We start from the raw sequence: 15,454 nt of genomic DNA, 5'->3' as shown, positions 1-15,454 counted from the left end.
GGTGATTCACCTGCAATAATTAGAAACTCAATTGTTTTTGTTCCTTAGTTTCTTAGGGTATTATTTTGTTGAGTCCCCTGACCCAGCACGAGCATATGCCACGTCAAAATGAAATTTGACTCTTTCACGCACTGCAGGTAACCAAAAAGATGACACCGGAGGAAGAGGCAGCCAACTCCTCGCTGAAGAAGGTGTACAAGTGTCCGCACTGCAGCTTCTGGGCCTCCACGGCATCCCGCTTCCACGTCCACATCGTGGGCCATCTGAACAAGAAGCCCTTTGAGTGCTCCCTCTGCTCGTACCGCTCCAACTGGCGCTGGGACATCACCAAGCACATCCGATTGAAGACGATCCGCGATCCCTCGCACAAGACGGCCAAGGTACTGATGAACGACGAGACGGGCCGCCGGAACTACACCAAGTACAACAAGTACATCACCCTGATGAAGGTAACAGAGGAGGATGGTGATCCCAAGCTGATGAAGTCCGGCGAGATGACACCGAACCAGGTGGCCTCGTTGGCCTTCCTCAAGGACTATGCCAAGGTGGGCTCGGTTTCCGGGCAGGATATCACATTGGAACCAGTGCTTCCCAACAAACCCAATGTACTGGACGATGCCCATTTGGCGGACAACCTTATACGGATTCCCTTGCTGGCCACCATGATGAATGCCGCCATGGCGCAACAGCAACACCAGCAGCAACAGCAGAAGGAGCATCAGTCCACGATGATCACGCCCTCTGTGACCATTTCCCCGGTGAAGAGATCCAATCAGGCATCCGTTATGCAGGGCAAGCCCAGCGACGATCTGATCACCGAGGTCCACCAGGAGGGCAATGAGAAGAGGACCGTCTATCGGTGCCGCAAGTGTAACTTCGGGTGAGTTCCGGAAAGGAGGAACATCACTATTTTATTGTACTAATGTTTTAAACCCAACCAATAGGCACCAGAATCGCGATGCTGTGCTGGCGCACGTAAAGATTCACTACCAGGACGCCAGCTATCCGAAGTCCAACTCTGGGAACTCCAGTACTTCGCCACTGCAGGTATCCGTGGGCGGAAGTCCACAATTCTACATGAACAAGGTCTTTGCCGCCATGTGCCTGTCGCAGACCCAGTCACAGTCGTCGCCCAACTCCGGCTCTGCCGGAACAAGTCCGGCCATCTCGGCCGGTCTGCTGCAGCGGGCCATACAGGAGGCCCAGCACTCGCCAACTCCGAACGCCAGCGCTCTAAGCGGACTTGCTTTGGCGTTGGCGGGCGGAAAGCCACAAGCCAATACGACGAAAGCCAGTGCCGCCTCCATTTTAGAGCACGGTGAGCAGAAAGCGAGTCAAAACGAGGCAAGTGCCGACAGTCTGACGTCGCCGAACACCACCACCACGAACTCAACCACTAGTAGAACCACCAAAGACACCACCGCCAGATCGCTGCAGGATCTGCTCACCTCACCGCGCAGTGCCAGAAATGGAAATCATCCTTCTAACGCTAACAGTAACTCGGTTGTGGGAAATGGACTCCGGCTGGATGCCGTCTACGTCGCCTCATCCACCAACAATACCACAACACCACCACCACCTCCCACCAACTCAGTCAGCAAGCCCAATGCATCGCCTTTGCCAGTAACTACCACTCCTACTCCTATTTCTACTGCCACACCGCTGGCTCATCCATTGGGTGCGGGTAACCACAGATCATCCTCATCCCATCACAATGACCAAAATCATGCTCCACCCTCACACATGGCCGGTGATGGTTGCCACCTGGCGTCGGGTCTAACCCATGCCCACATCATAAACACTAACACGAAAGCCAATCCCAGCTCCAATTCCTTTCCCTCGTCATCGTCGTCGTCATCATCGTCTTCGATGGCCTCCACTTCATCGGCCGCCGGCTCTGCGTCCGCCTCGGCGTCCTCCACCACATCGTCGCCACCGCCGCCGGCAGCCTCATCCTCCGCCAGCGCCTACATGGCTGCCATGGCGCCGCAGAAACATGTGCCAACCGTTGCGCAGATGTCGCATCCGCAGACGAGATTCCATAGCCATAGTCCAGGTAGTCCCAGCTTGCTGACCATGGCCGATGGCGATCGACGCGAACCGTCGCCGTATCGCTGTGGCCACTGCCACCAGGTCTCGAATTGGAAGCATGTCATCCAGGTATGGCCCAGTGCACTTTAATGGATTTGTGTTTTGTCCCATTGAAAAACCGAAGCGAGCCGCCAATCCCCGAAAGTTTCGTTTTTGACCCGAACTCTGCCAAGTCACCTGAATTACTAGGGTCTTTATAATAGTCTACGGAATTGGAGGGATCAATTATATTAAACTTTTTATAGAAACATTCCACAGTAAAGATCTAAATATAAGATTATAAAATTTAATGTTTTCCCGTTTAACAATGTTTTGTATTATTTTTTAATATTTTTGAAATTATCTATATTTTTTCATTGAAAATTTTATTTTATCAAATGGGTTTTCTAAGTATATATCTTATCTTAAAGAACTTGTGATTGATTAGGAAAGGAATAAAGGTAGTGTAAATCAGCCAAAGTGCCAAAGAGTTCAAAGGGGCCAATGAGATTCTTAGGAAGTCCAAACAAGGTCCCTTGCTAGCTTAGCACACAACCTAGACAATTTGCAGTCCCCGATCCGATACCTTCTGCCACCCATCTCACCACTCCATCTGTGTCCGTAGTCCTTGCGCTGCGCTGGTAAATATGCAAAGTCTATTTTGTAAGCCCAATCTTTAAGTATTCCGATTTTGACTGTTTAAATGTGTGGTGTCTGGTCTTGCTTTTGTTGTACACTATATGATAAACGATTATTAACTATAAGCAAATCATTGGTGAAAGTATTGCTTGCTCTCTATTTACCTCTCGAACTAAGTGTAATCCATATATCCAAAATCATAAACAAAAACAAAAAAAGAAACAAACCCATGACACCATAAAAATAAAAAGCTAACCTTAAAGGGATTCCCATTACGGTGCGAGGGTTTTCGATTGGGCTAAACTCATGGTTTATTGTCCCTGAATAAGGGCACACACATAATACGTACATACACACTCACACACACATACACCCCCCATACATACATATACATGAAAACAGAAGGACACACGCTGAATGCCATTTACCCATACAAAGCTATACTAATTGTTGACTTATTTCCCTTGTTTTCCCCAAAACAGCGGCACTGTCGCTTAAAGCATTCCGGGGATATTCGGATCGAGACCCTTGAGCGAGGAGCCAGTGTCTCGGCGAACGCACCACCCATCTACCGACCCCTGGGAGCAGGTGCCAGCAACGAATCCCAGTCCCACATCCACAATCCGTCGAATCCCATCACCAGCAACATCCTGAAGTCCGGCAGCAACACGAATGCCAACAGCAACATCAACAGCAATAGTGCGCAGCCCCTGCTGCTGACCACCAAGCAGCTGGAGCAGATCTTCCACACACCGCTCTCCGCCAGCGCCGCAGCCGTGGTGAATGCGGCCAACACCCAGCAGGATATCCAAGCGGCGGCAGCCTATTGGGCAGCAGCCTGCAAAGCAGTGGTGGCCAACAGCAGCGCCGAGGAGTTGCTGCAGTTGCAGCAGAATGACCAGATCGAGATAACCCGCCTGCCGACCACGACAGAGCACTCCATCGGATCCAGCGGCAACAATACCAAGAGCAAGCAGCAAAAGTGTCCGGTCTGTCCGTACATCTCGGAGAGCAAATCCCAGATGAACTACCATGTGTCGCTGCACAAGCCCACGCAATACGAGTGCCGCCTGTGCACATTTGTGTGTGCCAAAAAGCAGCATCTGAGCAGCCACATGAGAACGGTGCACCAGCAGCAGATGGTGGCATCGGGAGCAGGTGCAGCCGCAGGAGCAGCCGGAGGAGTAGGAGGCGGCGGAGCTGCCTCACTGGGTCTGGACTTTAGTGTGGCCCTGCAGTTGGCCGCAGCTGCCAAGCAGGTGCAACAACTGCCCGCCTCAACACCACTCTCCATCGATTTGTCCCAGATCCAGATGGATGCCGCCTCCGATGCGGAGCTCAATCCACAGCAACTGCCGCCGGAGTACCAGTACAAGCTGATTAGTTACTGTCCCAGGTGTCCGGCTCGCTTTGCCCAGAAGCACAATGACGAGCGCAATGCCAAGCAAGAGCTAGAGCAGCATTTGCTGGCCCACAGCGATCAGGAGCCGGAGGATCAGGATCCGAGCTATGTCTGCGCCTATTGTGAGTATCGTACGTCGGAGGAGACTATGCTCCAACTGCACCGTGCGGTGCACATGTCCCACTACCAGGAAAAGTGCCAGGAGCTCTATAGGAACTGCAAGGAGGATGTCGAGTATCCGGCACCCAAGTTGCTGCAGCTGACTGGTCCCGAAACCATTTGGGTGGTGGATAACGAATTGAGCTTGCAACTGCTGCAGCAGACTACCGGCGGTGCAGTTAGTACCTCCACCGGTGGGTTTGACAACCAGAACTCTCTGCTCAAGAAGCAGCTGGAATCGGGCGGTGGTCAGATGGTCCCACTTCCCCTGAAAGTATCCGTTAACAAAAACGAGGCGGAAGTCCCCGAGGAGGACGAGGAGCGACATAGCAGCTCCACACCGTCGACCAGCGCTTCGGTGGCCACCAGTGATTTGGCCGCAGATGGCAGCAGTGATGCAGGATCCGTTGACATGCCCCAGTCCATTCCGGCACCGGAACGCTGCCTCCACTGTCCATTCGAGACGCAGCAGCACGAGGAGCTGATGCAGCATCTACAGAAGCACGCCTGCGTAAATCCTCCACCTCCGAACTGCCAGAAATGTGCCCATTGTGATTACAATGCCAATGAGGAGGCGGAAATGGAGGAGCACACGGCGCTGCATTTCAATGCTGGTGAGAAGCTCAAGTCCGTGGAGTTCTTTACCTGCTACGATCAGCTGGAGATCAGCGTTGAGCGGGAACCGGAAGAAACCGCTGACTCAAAGGTGGAGCAGACCGAGCACAACAACAACCAGGACAATGTGATGAACGCCAATGTGCAGCAGCAGCAGCAACAGCAGCCAAGCAGCAGCGGCCCAGATGAACAGCCAGCTGTCGAGGGAATGGAGGAGTCGTCGGCCAAAAAGTCCAGCACAAAGTTGATTCTGTACAAGAACGATGGCGGCTTGAGTGTGAAGCTCTCCCAGGATGAGGGCGCCAATTCAGAGTCCCAGAAGAGCGAGAATATCAGCGATCGCCTGCGCAGAAGGATCCTTCGGGGAAGTGCCAACCAGTCGGAGGACGCCACTTCCACCTCCGGCCAGGAGCGACCCGCAACACCGGAAAAAATGATACTGGTCAATGCCCAGACGGGCAAAGTCATTTCCAGAAAGTAGGCCACATCCAAGGGTCGAACCTTTTATTTAATTTAATCCATAATTTATCCAACTAAGCTTATGGTTATTTTTCGATTTAAGTGAGTTTTGGTTTTGTTAATATTTTGTTGTTGCTTATGCTTTTCCATATTTTTTTTTGGGTATGCGTTAGTGGAGTTGGGGATTCGTTTTAGGCACCTGTTTTGGGATTTCTATTGTCACTAACACACACCCACTTATACACACCTAGTTGGAACATGTTCCTGCACTTTTACGTTTTTTCTAGAACCTAAGGTAATTAAGTAACGATAATTTATAAACAAAAAAGGAATGAAATACCATTATTCGAATACTTTGCAAATGGGATAAGCCGGAATTCTTAATGTAATTACTTGCTAGAACGGTGCAAAATGTAATTTAAACTAATCGTATTGTAACTTATCAAAGAGATAACTATAGAAGGCATTTTAATATAGAACCTATATATATATATTTACCATCGGCTTAATATATTAAATTGGAAAACCAACCCAATCCGAGCAAGATCCAAAAGCGTTTCAAGGAAATCAACTTTGTACAGGAGAAAAAGAGATAAATTCAAAATTATGTCTTGCTACAAATAATTCGTTTAATTTTTCGAATGGGAACTGTGATTATTGATAATTGTAAATGCAAAAAAAAAAAGAAATAAGAAAGTGAGCGCGTATATCATGCAATGAATATGGTACTATATACATACTATATAAATCTATACATATATATATATTTACACACAGCTGCTGCAAAAATAAAAACTATAGAAACAAAAAGAAACACATTTAAAATGCAATTGAAAAATCAACAGAGAATAGGGAATTTTTTGCAATATTTGCAATATTATTTTGTACAAGTGCAGCACACATTTAAAATTAGTTAATAGTAATTAGTTTCTACTACGGATTAGTTATGTTCTCATCATTAGTGCGAATGTTTTCCAGCAAACGGCGTCTTTGTAGCACAGTGTAGGCGTTAACACTACAAACAAAATGTTATCATTAAACTATAAGCAAACAAAAAGAACACATGTGGAATAGCGGGGCCATATTTAAATAGTTTAAACTTAATGCAAGGAAACATTTGAAAACAAAGCAAATCAAAACCAGAAGATATAGCGCAAACAAGCGATATGTATACAGAATCTAACTTGGATATAAATGCAAACCGCCTTTGATATGCATATATACATCTTATATCGATACGAATATCTATACACACAATATATTATATATTAAATAGTCCTTAACATTGAACTACATTTAAACTTAAAGCTAGTGTAAATAACTTAGTTTTGTTTACTGCGCACACAACCACACGCAACACTTACACACACCACACAAACACACAATAAGATTTACGGCATTGAATTACAAAAGAGAAAATGTACAAAAACAATTGTTAATAAAGAAATCAAATAAAAACAACACAAGTTGCATTTACAATTGACCGATTATCTGTATGTTTGGTACTTCTATTTAAAAAAGAAATCGAATAATTGGGTTCAGATCTAAACGCCAAAAGTAGTTTCTAAAAATTCAAATCATAATGCAAAATAGTTCATTGACTTCTATTAAATTGAAAGCACTTCAACATTTTTCTTTTTTCTTTACTGAAATCAAACATCAAAATCAAGCATTCTTTTTTAACGGAATTTTAATTTGAAAGGTAGCCTGCGTAACGGTATAGCGGTATATCAATTTAAAAGTGACTTTCAAGATACGGCAACTCTGTGAAACGATTGAATGTGGAACAAAAGATTATTTTACTCTTTTTCTTTTAATTAAAGAAAAAATAATAATAATCAAAAAGGGATATGCAATGCTATTCCAGATTACTCTTACTGAGATACTTAAATAATAACTCTCCAAATAATCAAAAGAGCCAAAGAAAATATAAAATCATATATACTATTTAGCTCCCTGTTGCAATTCCAATCGTTTCACAATCGCTGCCAAGTCAGCTACGCAAATTTGAGGGTATATTTCATAGTTGTCGGTACGGTAACACTGAGAAAGCCGTTTTGTTGAAAGATTACAAATGAATTGCGATGCATTTAGCTAAAATTGAACTTTAGCAGAGCCGCAAAACGATAGAGAGCCAACGCAGAGAACACGGAGCCACCCAAACACATGGATACCAAGTCCAATGATGACTCGGCTGGCAGTGACTCGCTGGACAAATCTATGCAAATCAAGTGTGTGATGGTGGAGACAACGACGACGGGCGACGGAGACTCCACAGTCGGAGATCTGGACAACTGCAGCAGGGATTCCGCTGCGGAATCGATTAACAAGGAATCCGGTTCGATGGAGGGAGCCGGCAAGCAGACGGATCACAAGACTGAAGCTGCGGCGGGGTCGTGCGGCGAGGGCGACAGTCCGCAGAGCAGTCAATCCCCACCAGAACATCCGGCCAGCAAATCGCCCACATCTCCATGCACTGCCTTCGAGACGAAAGTCAAGCTTATATCACAGAACCTCAAGGAAACCACGCTGGCGGAGAGCACCGGCGCCTCCGTATCAGCATCCACATCCACATCAACACCCACGTCCGCCTCTAGTAGCATCAGCGGCAGCATGCTGGAGTCGCAGCAGACACCCAGCCAGTCCACCCCCGAAACAACAGATTCCGCCTCGTCGTCCGTGCGCGTGAAGAAGGTACGCTTCCATCCGGACGTCAAGGAAAACGACGGCGGGAACTGGATGAAAAGAAAGCGACGCTCCATGCATACCAAACGAACCTCCTCGCCCAGCGGCGCTAACTGTGATGGCATGGAGCTGGACGGTGAGTACGAGGACAACGATGACGATGAGCAGGAGGAGGCGGAGGAGGAGTTCGATCTGGCCAAGACAATCGCCGAGGCGGAGGATTACCTCAAGCAGCACCCGTTGACATACGTGCAGCGCGTCGAACAGAACGGCGAGCGGCTGCAGGATGGACTGCTCAGCATCGAGGATATGCTAAACGAAGTCGGCGAGGAGGTGGTCACCGAGTACAACGACGAGGACTTCTTCAGACGCATCAAGCCCGAGAATGGCATTGAACGCATTCTGGGCAAGGAGACCAAGGCGGGAAAGGTACGTTTGCAATACGAAAGCAATAAACTATCAGTACGGTTTAGGGTTCACAAATTTTCTATGAATTCGATTACAGTTTCATTTACAACACATTGTTGGTTTATTCATATCATATTTAGTAAACAAAAATTCTAAGCTGGAAAAGGTTTGCTATATGACTTTTGCTTTTACAAAATAAATAAGCCAAAGATCAGCTTTCTTTACTTTGTAAAGCGAAGGAAAACTTTTAAACAGTCTGAATCTTATGTAGTTTGCCCTCTATCCCAATTGTAGGTATCATTTAATAACCTTAATATCCTTGCAGGTTGAATTCCTTCTGCGCTACGAGAACCAAGGCGGACTCTTCTGGCAATCGGAGGAGTTCATCAAGCGCACGTGCCCCTCGCTGCTCAAGGCCTACGAAATGAATCGAGAACGACGTCAGCAGCGCTTGGTTAGTCCTTATCCTAATTAAAACCACATATAATGCCAGTTTGTAATTCAAATGCTTGTGTTTTGCAGATGCATCACGTTGCCAAAAGGCAGAGTCTGCGACAGCGATACACGGATTTCTAGTAGCGGTTACTTAGGTATTAGGTTCATAATTAGGTTCCACATAATTGTAACATTTTTGTAAAATGAAGTAAATGATTTTCTTTTGTTGAACAAAAATAACTAAACAACACTTGCTTTTCATTATGTGTCATGAGGAATATAACCATTTTGGTAGGCCTAATTTTTGATTTCCCATCGTTAATCAGTTCGCACCTAGTAATTCAGCGATATTTAAATATTTTCAAACGACAAACAAACAATAGTTTCAGATATTTTCAAACTAGTTCTCTTAGAGCAAAAAGGATATATAAATTGGGTATAGATGCTTAGAGAACATTATTGCAATTAAAGGCAAAAACAAAAGTGCAAATTTAAAATTACAAATAGTATTCAAATGATTCACAACTTTTCGGATGTTTAACGAAATTTTAAATTCGATAATGAAATCATAAAAATATGAGGGCCCTGCAAGGGTTAAAGCAACTATCGGCGAACATTCCATCTTTAAGTGTGACCACGCCGCGGCCAGTGTGACTGTCGGCCACCAGACCAAACTGAAACACTGTTCGTCGACTGACGCGAAACCCAAAAATTATAAGTAATTCAATTGGAGGAAAGTTCGGAGGTCTGTATTTCTTGAGCCCATCGCCTGGCCAGTGAAGCATTTGTGTCGATATACGGATCGCATTCGGGCGATCCCCACATAGATATAGCCAGCCGAGGGCCGATAACCAATCCCCACGAAGCTCGCAGAACAAAAGAGAAATTTTTTGCGTGGTCACCACCAGACGTGGAATTGTTCGGGTGAATTGTCGAAACCATATAGAGTTCCGTAAAATGCAATAGTTACGGGCCGTAGCACAACCAATACGTTTTGCAGCAGGTGAAAGTCGGTCCGTAGAGTCAGGTAAGTGCGAATATATGTGCGGCGCAATCCTCGATTTTCCGTATTTCACACACCCTCACATCGAACCTATGTCCGATTATATATCCCACGATTTTGTGTACTTTATCCGCCGTCTCAAATGCGCAAATGAGCTGGTGATATCCCGTGCCGATCCGATCCTATTCGATCGGCTATCCCTAAACATTATATAAGGTTTCGCCATCCGATTCCGCATATGTTATGATATTGTTTACTGCACTTGTTTTGGGTGCAGTGCAGCGCCAGTGCTCGAGAAATCCTCTTCTAAAAATAGTTGCAGCCGTGCACTTTTTGTCAACCTCGGCCGATCTGCGTCCGCTTTTGATTCGCACACTGACTGTGTGCGGCAGGTCAGTTGTCCTGGTATGCTCCCAGCTATGCTGCACATCATCCATCTAGTGCGTAGTTGCGTAGCACAAAGAGAAACGGCCAATCCATCTGGTTTTGGCGATGGCGGCATTGTCTTCGCGTGAACTTGACGTTGACCGCTGGACTTTGTTTTAATTTTCTCTTTATTTGTTATTTTATTTATTTGTCGAGTGCGCGTGCTTTTGTTTGGTTCATTAACCCACATCATCGCCTCTTATTTTGCAGCAGCATCAGAAGAAGCGGCGGAAAAACTACGCCACAAACAAACAAAAACAGTGAGAGAGGCGAAAACAGATTTGGTAGCACAACTGCGCATTGTTTCCCAGAGTACCAGCGGATCCGAGAAATGCCGGAAGAAGAGCCGCCACAAAAGCCCATGGAGGAGGAGGAGGATGATGATCAGGAGCAGGATCAGGATCAGGACCACGAACAGGATCAGCACGAACAGGATCAGCAGCCCCAGTTAGCGCAGGGCGAGATACCCGGTCAGCAACTGCCTGAGCAACCCAACCCCGATGTGCAGCCGCAACAGCCGGCCGAGTCTGTGGTGGTCACCGAATTATCCGCAGAAGAGGTATATCGTTTTCGCAAACTTAATGAAGCAACAAAATATCATATTTAAAGTTATCTAAATCAATAATACAAGTAAACTATTTTGTAAAAGGAAAACGAACTTTAAACTATGATATACTTTAATTGGTAACAGCTAAATTGGTGAACTAACCTCTTTAATTCTTTCAGATGCGCGCCCGTCGTCTTCGGACTTTGGCTGCCCGAAGTGGCATCCAGTGTGCCCTGGCGCCCCTGACTACTACGCCACGGAAGCCGACCAACGTCTCTGGCGAGTCTCGACTGGTACGTGAGGCCACGCCCGGCGAAAAGGAGGTATCGCTGCCCACTTCGGCGCCCGCTTGGAGGGAACTGAGCGGAAAACCGGACATGGATGTGGAGATGAAGTCGGTGGTCTCGACACCAATGCAAGATGTGGATATGACGACAGCGCTCAGCCTGCCAACAGCCGAGGCCACCAAAAGGAGTGTGTTGCAGAGTTGCAAGATATCCGCTGGAAATGCCGAGTTGTCCATTGAAACTGTAGTCGGTCCAAAAAAAAGTGCGGATGAGCAAAACGAACAATTGCTCTCCCGCCTACTGAATGCCACGTGGAATGAGTACGGTAGCGGGTCCATCATTTGTGCCCAGAGTGCCAGCTTCCTGGAGCAGCAGCCACACCGCAGATTCGACTTCGAGTGCATTGTGGCCAATGTGCTCATGGAGGCTGTTTTGAAGATCTACAACGGTGAGCTGATCGAAGGAGATGGCGTTTCTGTTAAAGCGGACGATAAAGAGTTCTCCTCTGCCAAGAAAATTAAATCAGATGATACGGAAGTACAGGAAATCCTTGCCAACGCAGTAGCCACCGGTGGAGCAACTGCCAGCGGAGAAACTGCGGCTGCGGCTGCTGGCGCATCTGGACCAATTGAAGCAACTAGTAGCGAGGCAGCTGGTACTTGCGTGGCTCCACCAGTGCTTAGCATCGTTGCCACCACCAAACACCACGTGCTGCTCTATTTAATCCGTTGCTACCAGAACTATCAGACAGAGTGCTCCCGAAAGACGCCGCTCACCCAGCCTGCTCTGCAGCTGGCGTTTGAACAGGTGATGCGAATGACCGTCTTGGTGCTCACCGATCGCATTTACCAGAATCTCAACGGCCACATGGATCAGTCTGCTCTGCTGGATCTGATGTACATGGCCAAGGTGAGCGAGCCTTTCCTCATCGACTTGATAGCCCACACTCACCAGGATCGCGAAGCATTCGACACAATTTTCAGTCAGGTGCTTCGTGGCCTCTTTGCCGGAATGCAGCGCAATATCTGCACTTCCAAGATCAGTGTGCAGCAAATCGAATGGCTGTCCAAACTGGTGGTCATCAAGGTGGGCAGTGTGCGACCCATCGCAGATCTCGTATCCAGGCAGCCCAACTTCCTGCCACCCATCTGCACAAAGATCTCCGGTCGAGAAATAGTAAAATGCAGCTTTCTGGGACCCTTCCTTTCCGTGTCGCTGTTCGCTGAGGAGAACATCAAGTTTGCGGAGTTTACCACCAAGAACAAGCTTGAAGATGCATCCAGCTCTCGATTGCGATGGGTGAGTAACTAATTACTAATGTAATGTTAAACATAATGTAATCATTGAATGAATTCTTAATATTTTAGGAGCTGCACTCAATGCGCACCAATATGCACGTAGTGTTCCATTCACTGTGCGTAAATGCTAGCAGTCGTCCCAAGACGCTGGAATACATCGCCAGTATCCTTCGGCACAACGATCGTCGTGTGCAGTTCGCCAGCGACGAAAAGCTGCTGGCCAGGGACGGTTTTATGATTAACCTGATGAGCGTGCTGCAGCAGCTGTCGGTGAAGATCAAGTTGGACCGCATTGAGCCAAATTTCCATTACTACAAGAACTCGCTCGTTAACATCGAGCAGGACACGAAGATTAGGTACAGCGAGGAGGAGTACCGCAACTTCCTGGCCCGTGATTTTAGCCAGCCCGTGGAGAACACAAACTTCCAGACGCAGTGTTGGTTCCTCACCCTACAGGCCCATCATCTGGGCTACCTGCCTGCCATCCAGCGCTATCGCCAAAAGGTGCGCGCCATTAAAGAGCTGCAGAAACTCATCGACGAACTGGACCGTACCAAGTCCCATTGGATGAACTCCCGCTACGCCAATCGTAATAATCAGTTTAAGGAACGCTGGGAAAAGCAACTGCGAAAGCTAAATCGGTGGGTTATTTAAAATCATTTCATCATTTTGTGACCTTCACACGTTTAGTGAGTCACTTCCACTTAAGTGTGACACATCTTTGAATCTAATTTGGTATCCCTTCCGAATTTTAGATCAAAAACCTGCTGCGAGATCACTCTTTTGGATCCGGGCCTGCTCCAGCGCTGCACGGAATTCTACTCTACTGTCTGCGAGTTCATGCTATACCAGTTCGAGGGACGCCCGATCGAGGGACCCTTCATCTCCAAACTGCCCGTGCAGCAGCTATTACCAACGGATGCATTTTCCGCACTGCCCGAGTGGTACATCGATGACATCGCTGAGTTCATCCTGTTCACCATGCAGCATGCCAACATGGACATCCGTCAGGGCATCGACCACTCGATCATCACCTGGCTGCTGACCTGCGTCTGCGCATCGCACCTCATCAAGAATCCATATGTGACTGCCAAACTGGTTGAGGTGATGTTTGTGTTCTCCTTGAAGCCAGCCAACTCGGTTAACGCGGCGGTAGGTTCCGGTTACAATCGCCTAAGTGTCATACTTCTAAAGCTTTGTTTGTGTGCTCCAAACAGATGTGGAACCATGAGTTGGCCCAGAACGCCCTGGTCAGCTCACTGATGAGATTCTATGTGGACGTAGAGACAACGGGCCAAAGCACTGAGTTTTACGATAAGTTTACCATTAGGTGAGCATGCCAACCGAGCTACCTTCATAATTTAGAATGAGTCATAACGGCGGTTACGCACCCTCATTGTGGTAACCCAGCACGGAAAAGTTCCAAAAGTTATTTGAGGCGTAGATAAACACTCTTTTATATACAGCTAAATGATCTGGGCAATACAAACATGAATATATACATATTCGTATTTCATACTAATACGCTTAATGTATGATTTACAAACACGTGTAATTAATCAAATATTATTCCTGTACAGATATCATATTAGCCATCTGTTCAAGTCCATGTGGGAGAACCCCATCCACCGGCAGGCCGTTATTTGTGAATCCCGGGTGGGAAATCAGTTCGTAAAGTTTGTCAATATGCTGATGAACGACACCACCTTTTTGCTGGACGAGTGCTTGGAGAACCTGAAGCGCATACATCAGACCCAGCAGCTGCTATCAGATAAGGCCAATCTCAGCAAGATGAGCGCGGAGCAGCAGCAGAGCCGACTTACTCAGCTGGCGACGGACGAGCGCCAGTGTCGCTCCTACTTGACCTTGGCTCGCGAGACAGTCGATCTGTTTCACTATCTGACAGTGAGTGGAGATAGAGTGTGGAGAGTGCTTATTAAATTTAAACCTATTATCAATTTTAGAGCGACATTAAGGAGCCGTTCATGCGCGACGAGCTCGTAGATCGACTGAGCTCCATGCTGAATTTCAATCTGAAACAGCTGGCCGGGCCCAAGTGCAACGACCTGAAGGTCAAGAACCCGGCAAAATACGGCTGGGAGCCACGCAGTCTGCTGGCCCAGATCTTCGACATATATCTCCACCTGGACTGTGATAGATTCGCTGAGGCCCTGGCTGCCGACGAGCGCTCCTTCGACGTTCAAATCTGCAATGAGGCAGCATCGAGGATAAAGCGACTGGCCCTCCGATCGGCGGTAGAGGTAGAGCGATTCAAGGCGCTCACACAGAGAGCTCACGAAATCTATGGTAAGAACTTAAGAAACAACTAAATAAATCGGATTGAAATGCAAATGCAAACGTTTCCCTTGCAGTTACCAACCTACAGACTGAAGATGAATGCGCCGACGCACCCGATGAGTTCAAGGATCCGCTGATGGACACGCTAATGTCGGACCCCGTGGTGCTTCCCTCCGGCACGGTGATGGATCGGGCGATTATTACCCGCCACTTGCTCAACAGCTGCACGGACCCGTTCAACCGACAGCCACTCACCGAGGACATGCTGGTGGCCAACATTGAGCTGAAGCAGCGCATCGACGCCTGGCGCAAGGAGCAGCGTGGCAAGCGGAACAATTGCTAAGTCGCGCACCCTTTAACCCATACTGCTATACTTAGGACTAGTTTAATGTGCAGTTTTAGTGTCTACCTATCTTCTACATATAAATATAAATATTCTTTGTGCAGGATTTAGTTTATTTGTGGTGCCCCCGATTTTTGGGTGGCCTGCAAGTAGCAGTTACCATTAATCACCGCTCCCGTTAGGAGTCCTAATAATTTAGATGTTTGAAAAATATTGAAAATTTTCGCAAATCTTTCGTTGTTTTTCTACTTGGTTGCGAAAAAAACGACACAATACCGAGTTGTGCGGGTAATTTGGTGATTTAAAAAATTAAATTTACTTGCAATTGGATTTCCAAATAAAAAATAATGAATTATACAAATGGTCTAATTGATTTTCGG

The 15,454-nt window shown here is 47.1% G+C and overlaps 3 protein-coding genes across 7 annotated transcripts in view; all 3 read left to right on the top strand.

The window, feature by feature from the left end:
• The window catches only part of CG9932 (uncharacterized protein), a 38,273-nt gene extending 31,452 nt beyond the window's left edge, over positions 1-6,821 (top strand). The window contains exons 5-7 of one of the 4 annotated variants that reach the window (NM_001273500.2): positions 150-880; positions 945-2,160; positions 3,192-6,821. In NM_001273500.2, coding sequence (NP_001260429.1) covers positions 150-880; positions 945-2,160; positions 3,192-5,366 — 4,122 coding nt within the window. In that variant the 3' untranslated portion in view covers positions 5,367-6,821. Of the gene's footprint in view, positions 1-137; positions 881-944; positions 2,161-3,191 lie in introns of all 4 variants that reach the window. The other 3 variants (NM_001259087.3, NM_001273499.1, NM_135755.3) reach the window with 3 other exon arrangements.
• Positions 6,822-7,376: 555 nt separating this feature from the next.
• On the top strand, positions 7,377-9,114 carry CG9933 (uncharacterized protein). Its single transcript, NM_135754.4, has 3 exons — positions 7,377-8,458; positions 8,763-8,891; positions 8,960-9,114. The coding sequence occupies exons 1-3, from the start codon at positions 7,511-7,513 to the stop codon at positions 9,011-9,013; spliced, it is 1,131 nt and encodes a 376-aa protein (NP_609598.1). The 5' UTR covers positions 7,377-7,510; the 3' UTR covers positions 9,014-9,114.
• A 140-nt stretch (positions 9,115-9,254) lies between these two features.
• Ube4B (Ubiquitination factor E4B) lies at positions 9,255-15,413 on the top strand. 2 transcript variants are annotated; one of them, NM_135753.4, is made up of 9 exons: positions 9,255-9,899; positions 10,512-10,860; positions 11,028-12,434; positions 12,503-13,074; positions 13,189-13,585; positions 13,651-13,763; positions 14,014-14,338; positions 14,398-14,740; positions 14,806-15,413. In NM_135753.4, exons 2-9 carry the CDS (start codon positions 10,633-10,635, stop codon positions 15,072-15,074), a joined length of 3,654 nt encoding a protein of 1,217 aa, NP_609597.1. In that variant the 5' UTR covers positions 9,255-9,899; positions 10,512-10,632; the 3' UTR covers positions 15,075-15,413. The 2 variants fall into 2 exon arrangements, with proteins under 2 accessions (NP_609597.1, NP_001162967.1); NM_001169496.2 differs by having other exon boundaries at positions 9,542-9,899; positions 10,515-10,860; positions 14,806-15,301.
• Positions 15,414-15,454: the final 41 nt, after the last annotated feature.

Source organism: Drosophila melanogaster, chromosome 2L (genome assembly GCF_000001215.4).
Source record: "Drosophila melanogaster chromosome 2L".
Lineage (NCBI taxonomy): Eukaryota > Metazoa > Arthropoda > Insecta > Diptera > Drosophilidae > Drosophila > Drosophila melanogaster.
The sequence above is the reverse complement of the archived record's forward strand: the minus strand, read 5'-3'. Positions and strand labels throughout refer to the sequence as shown.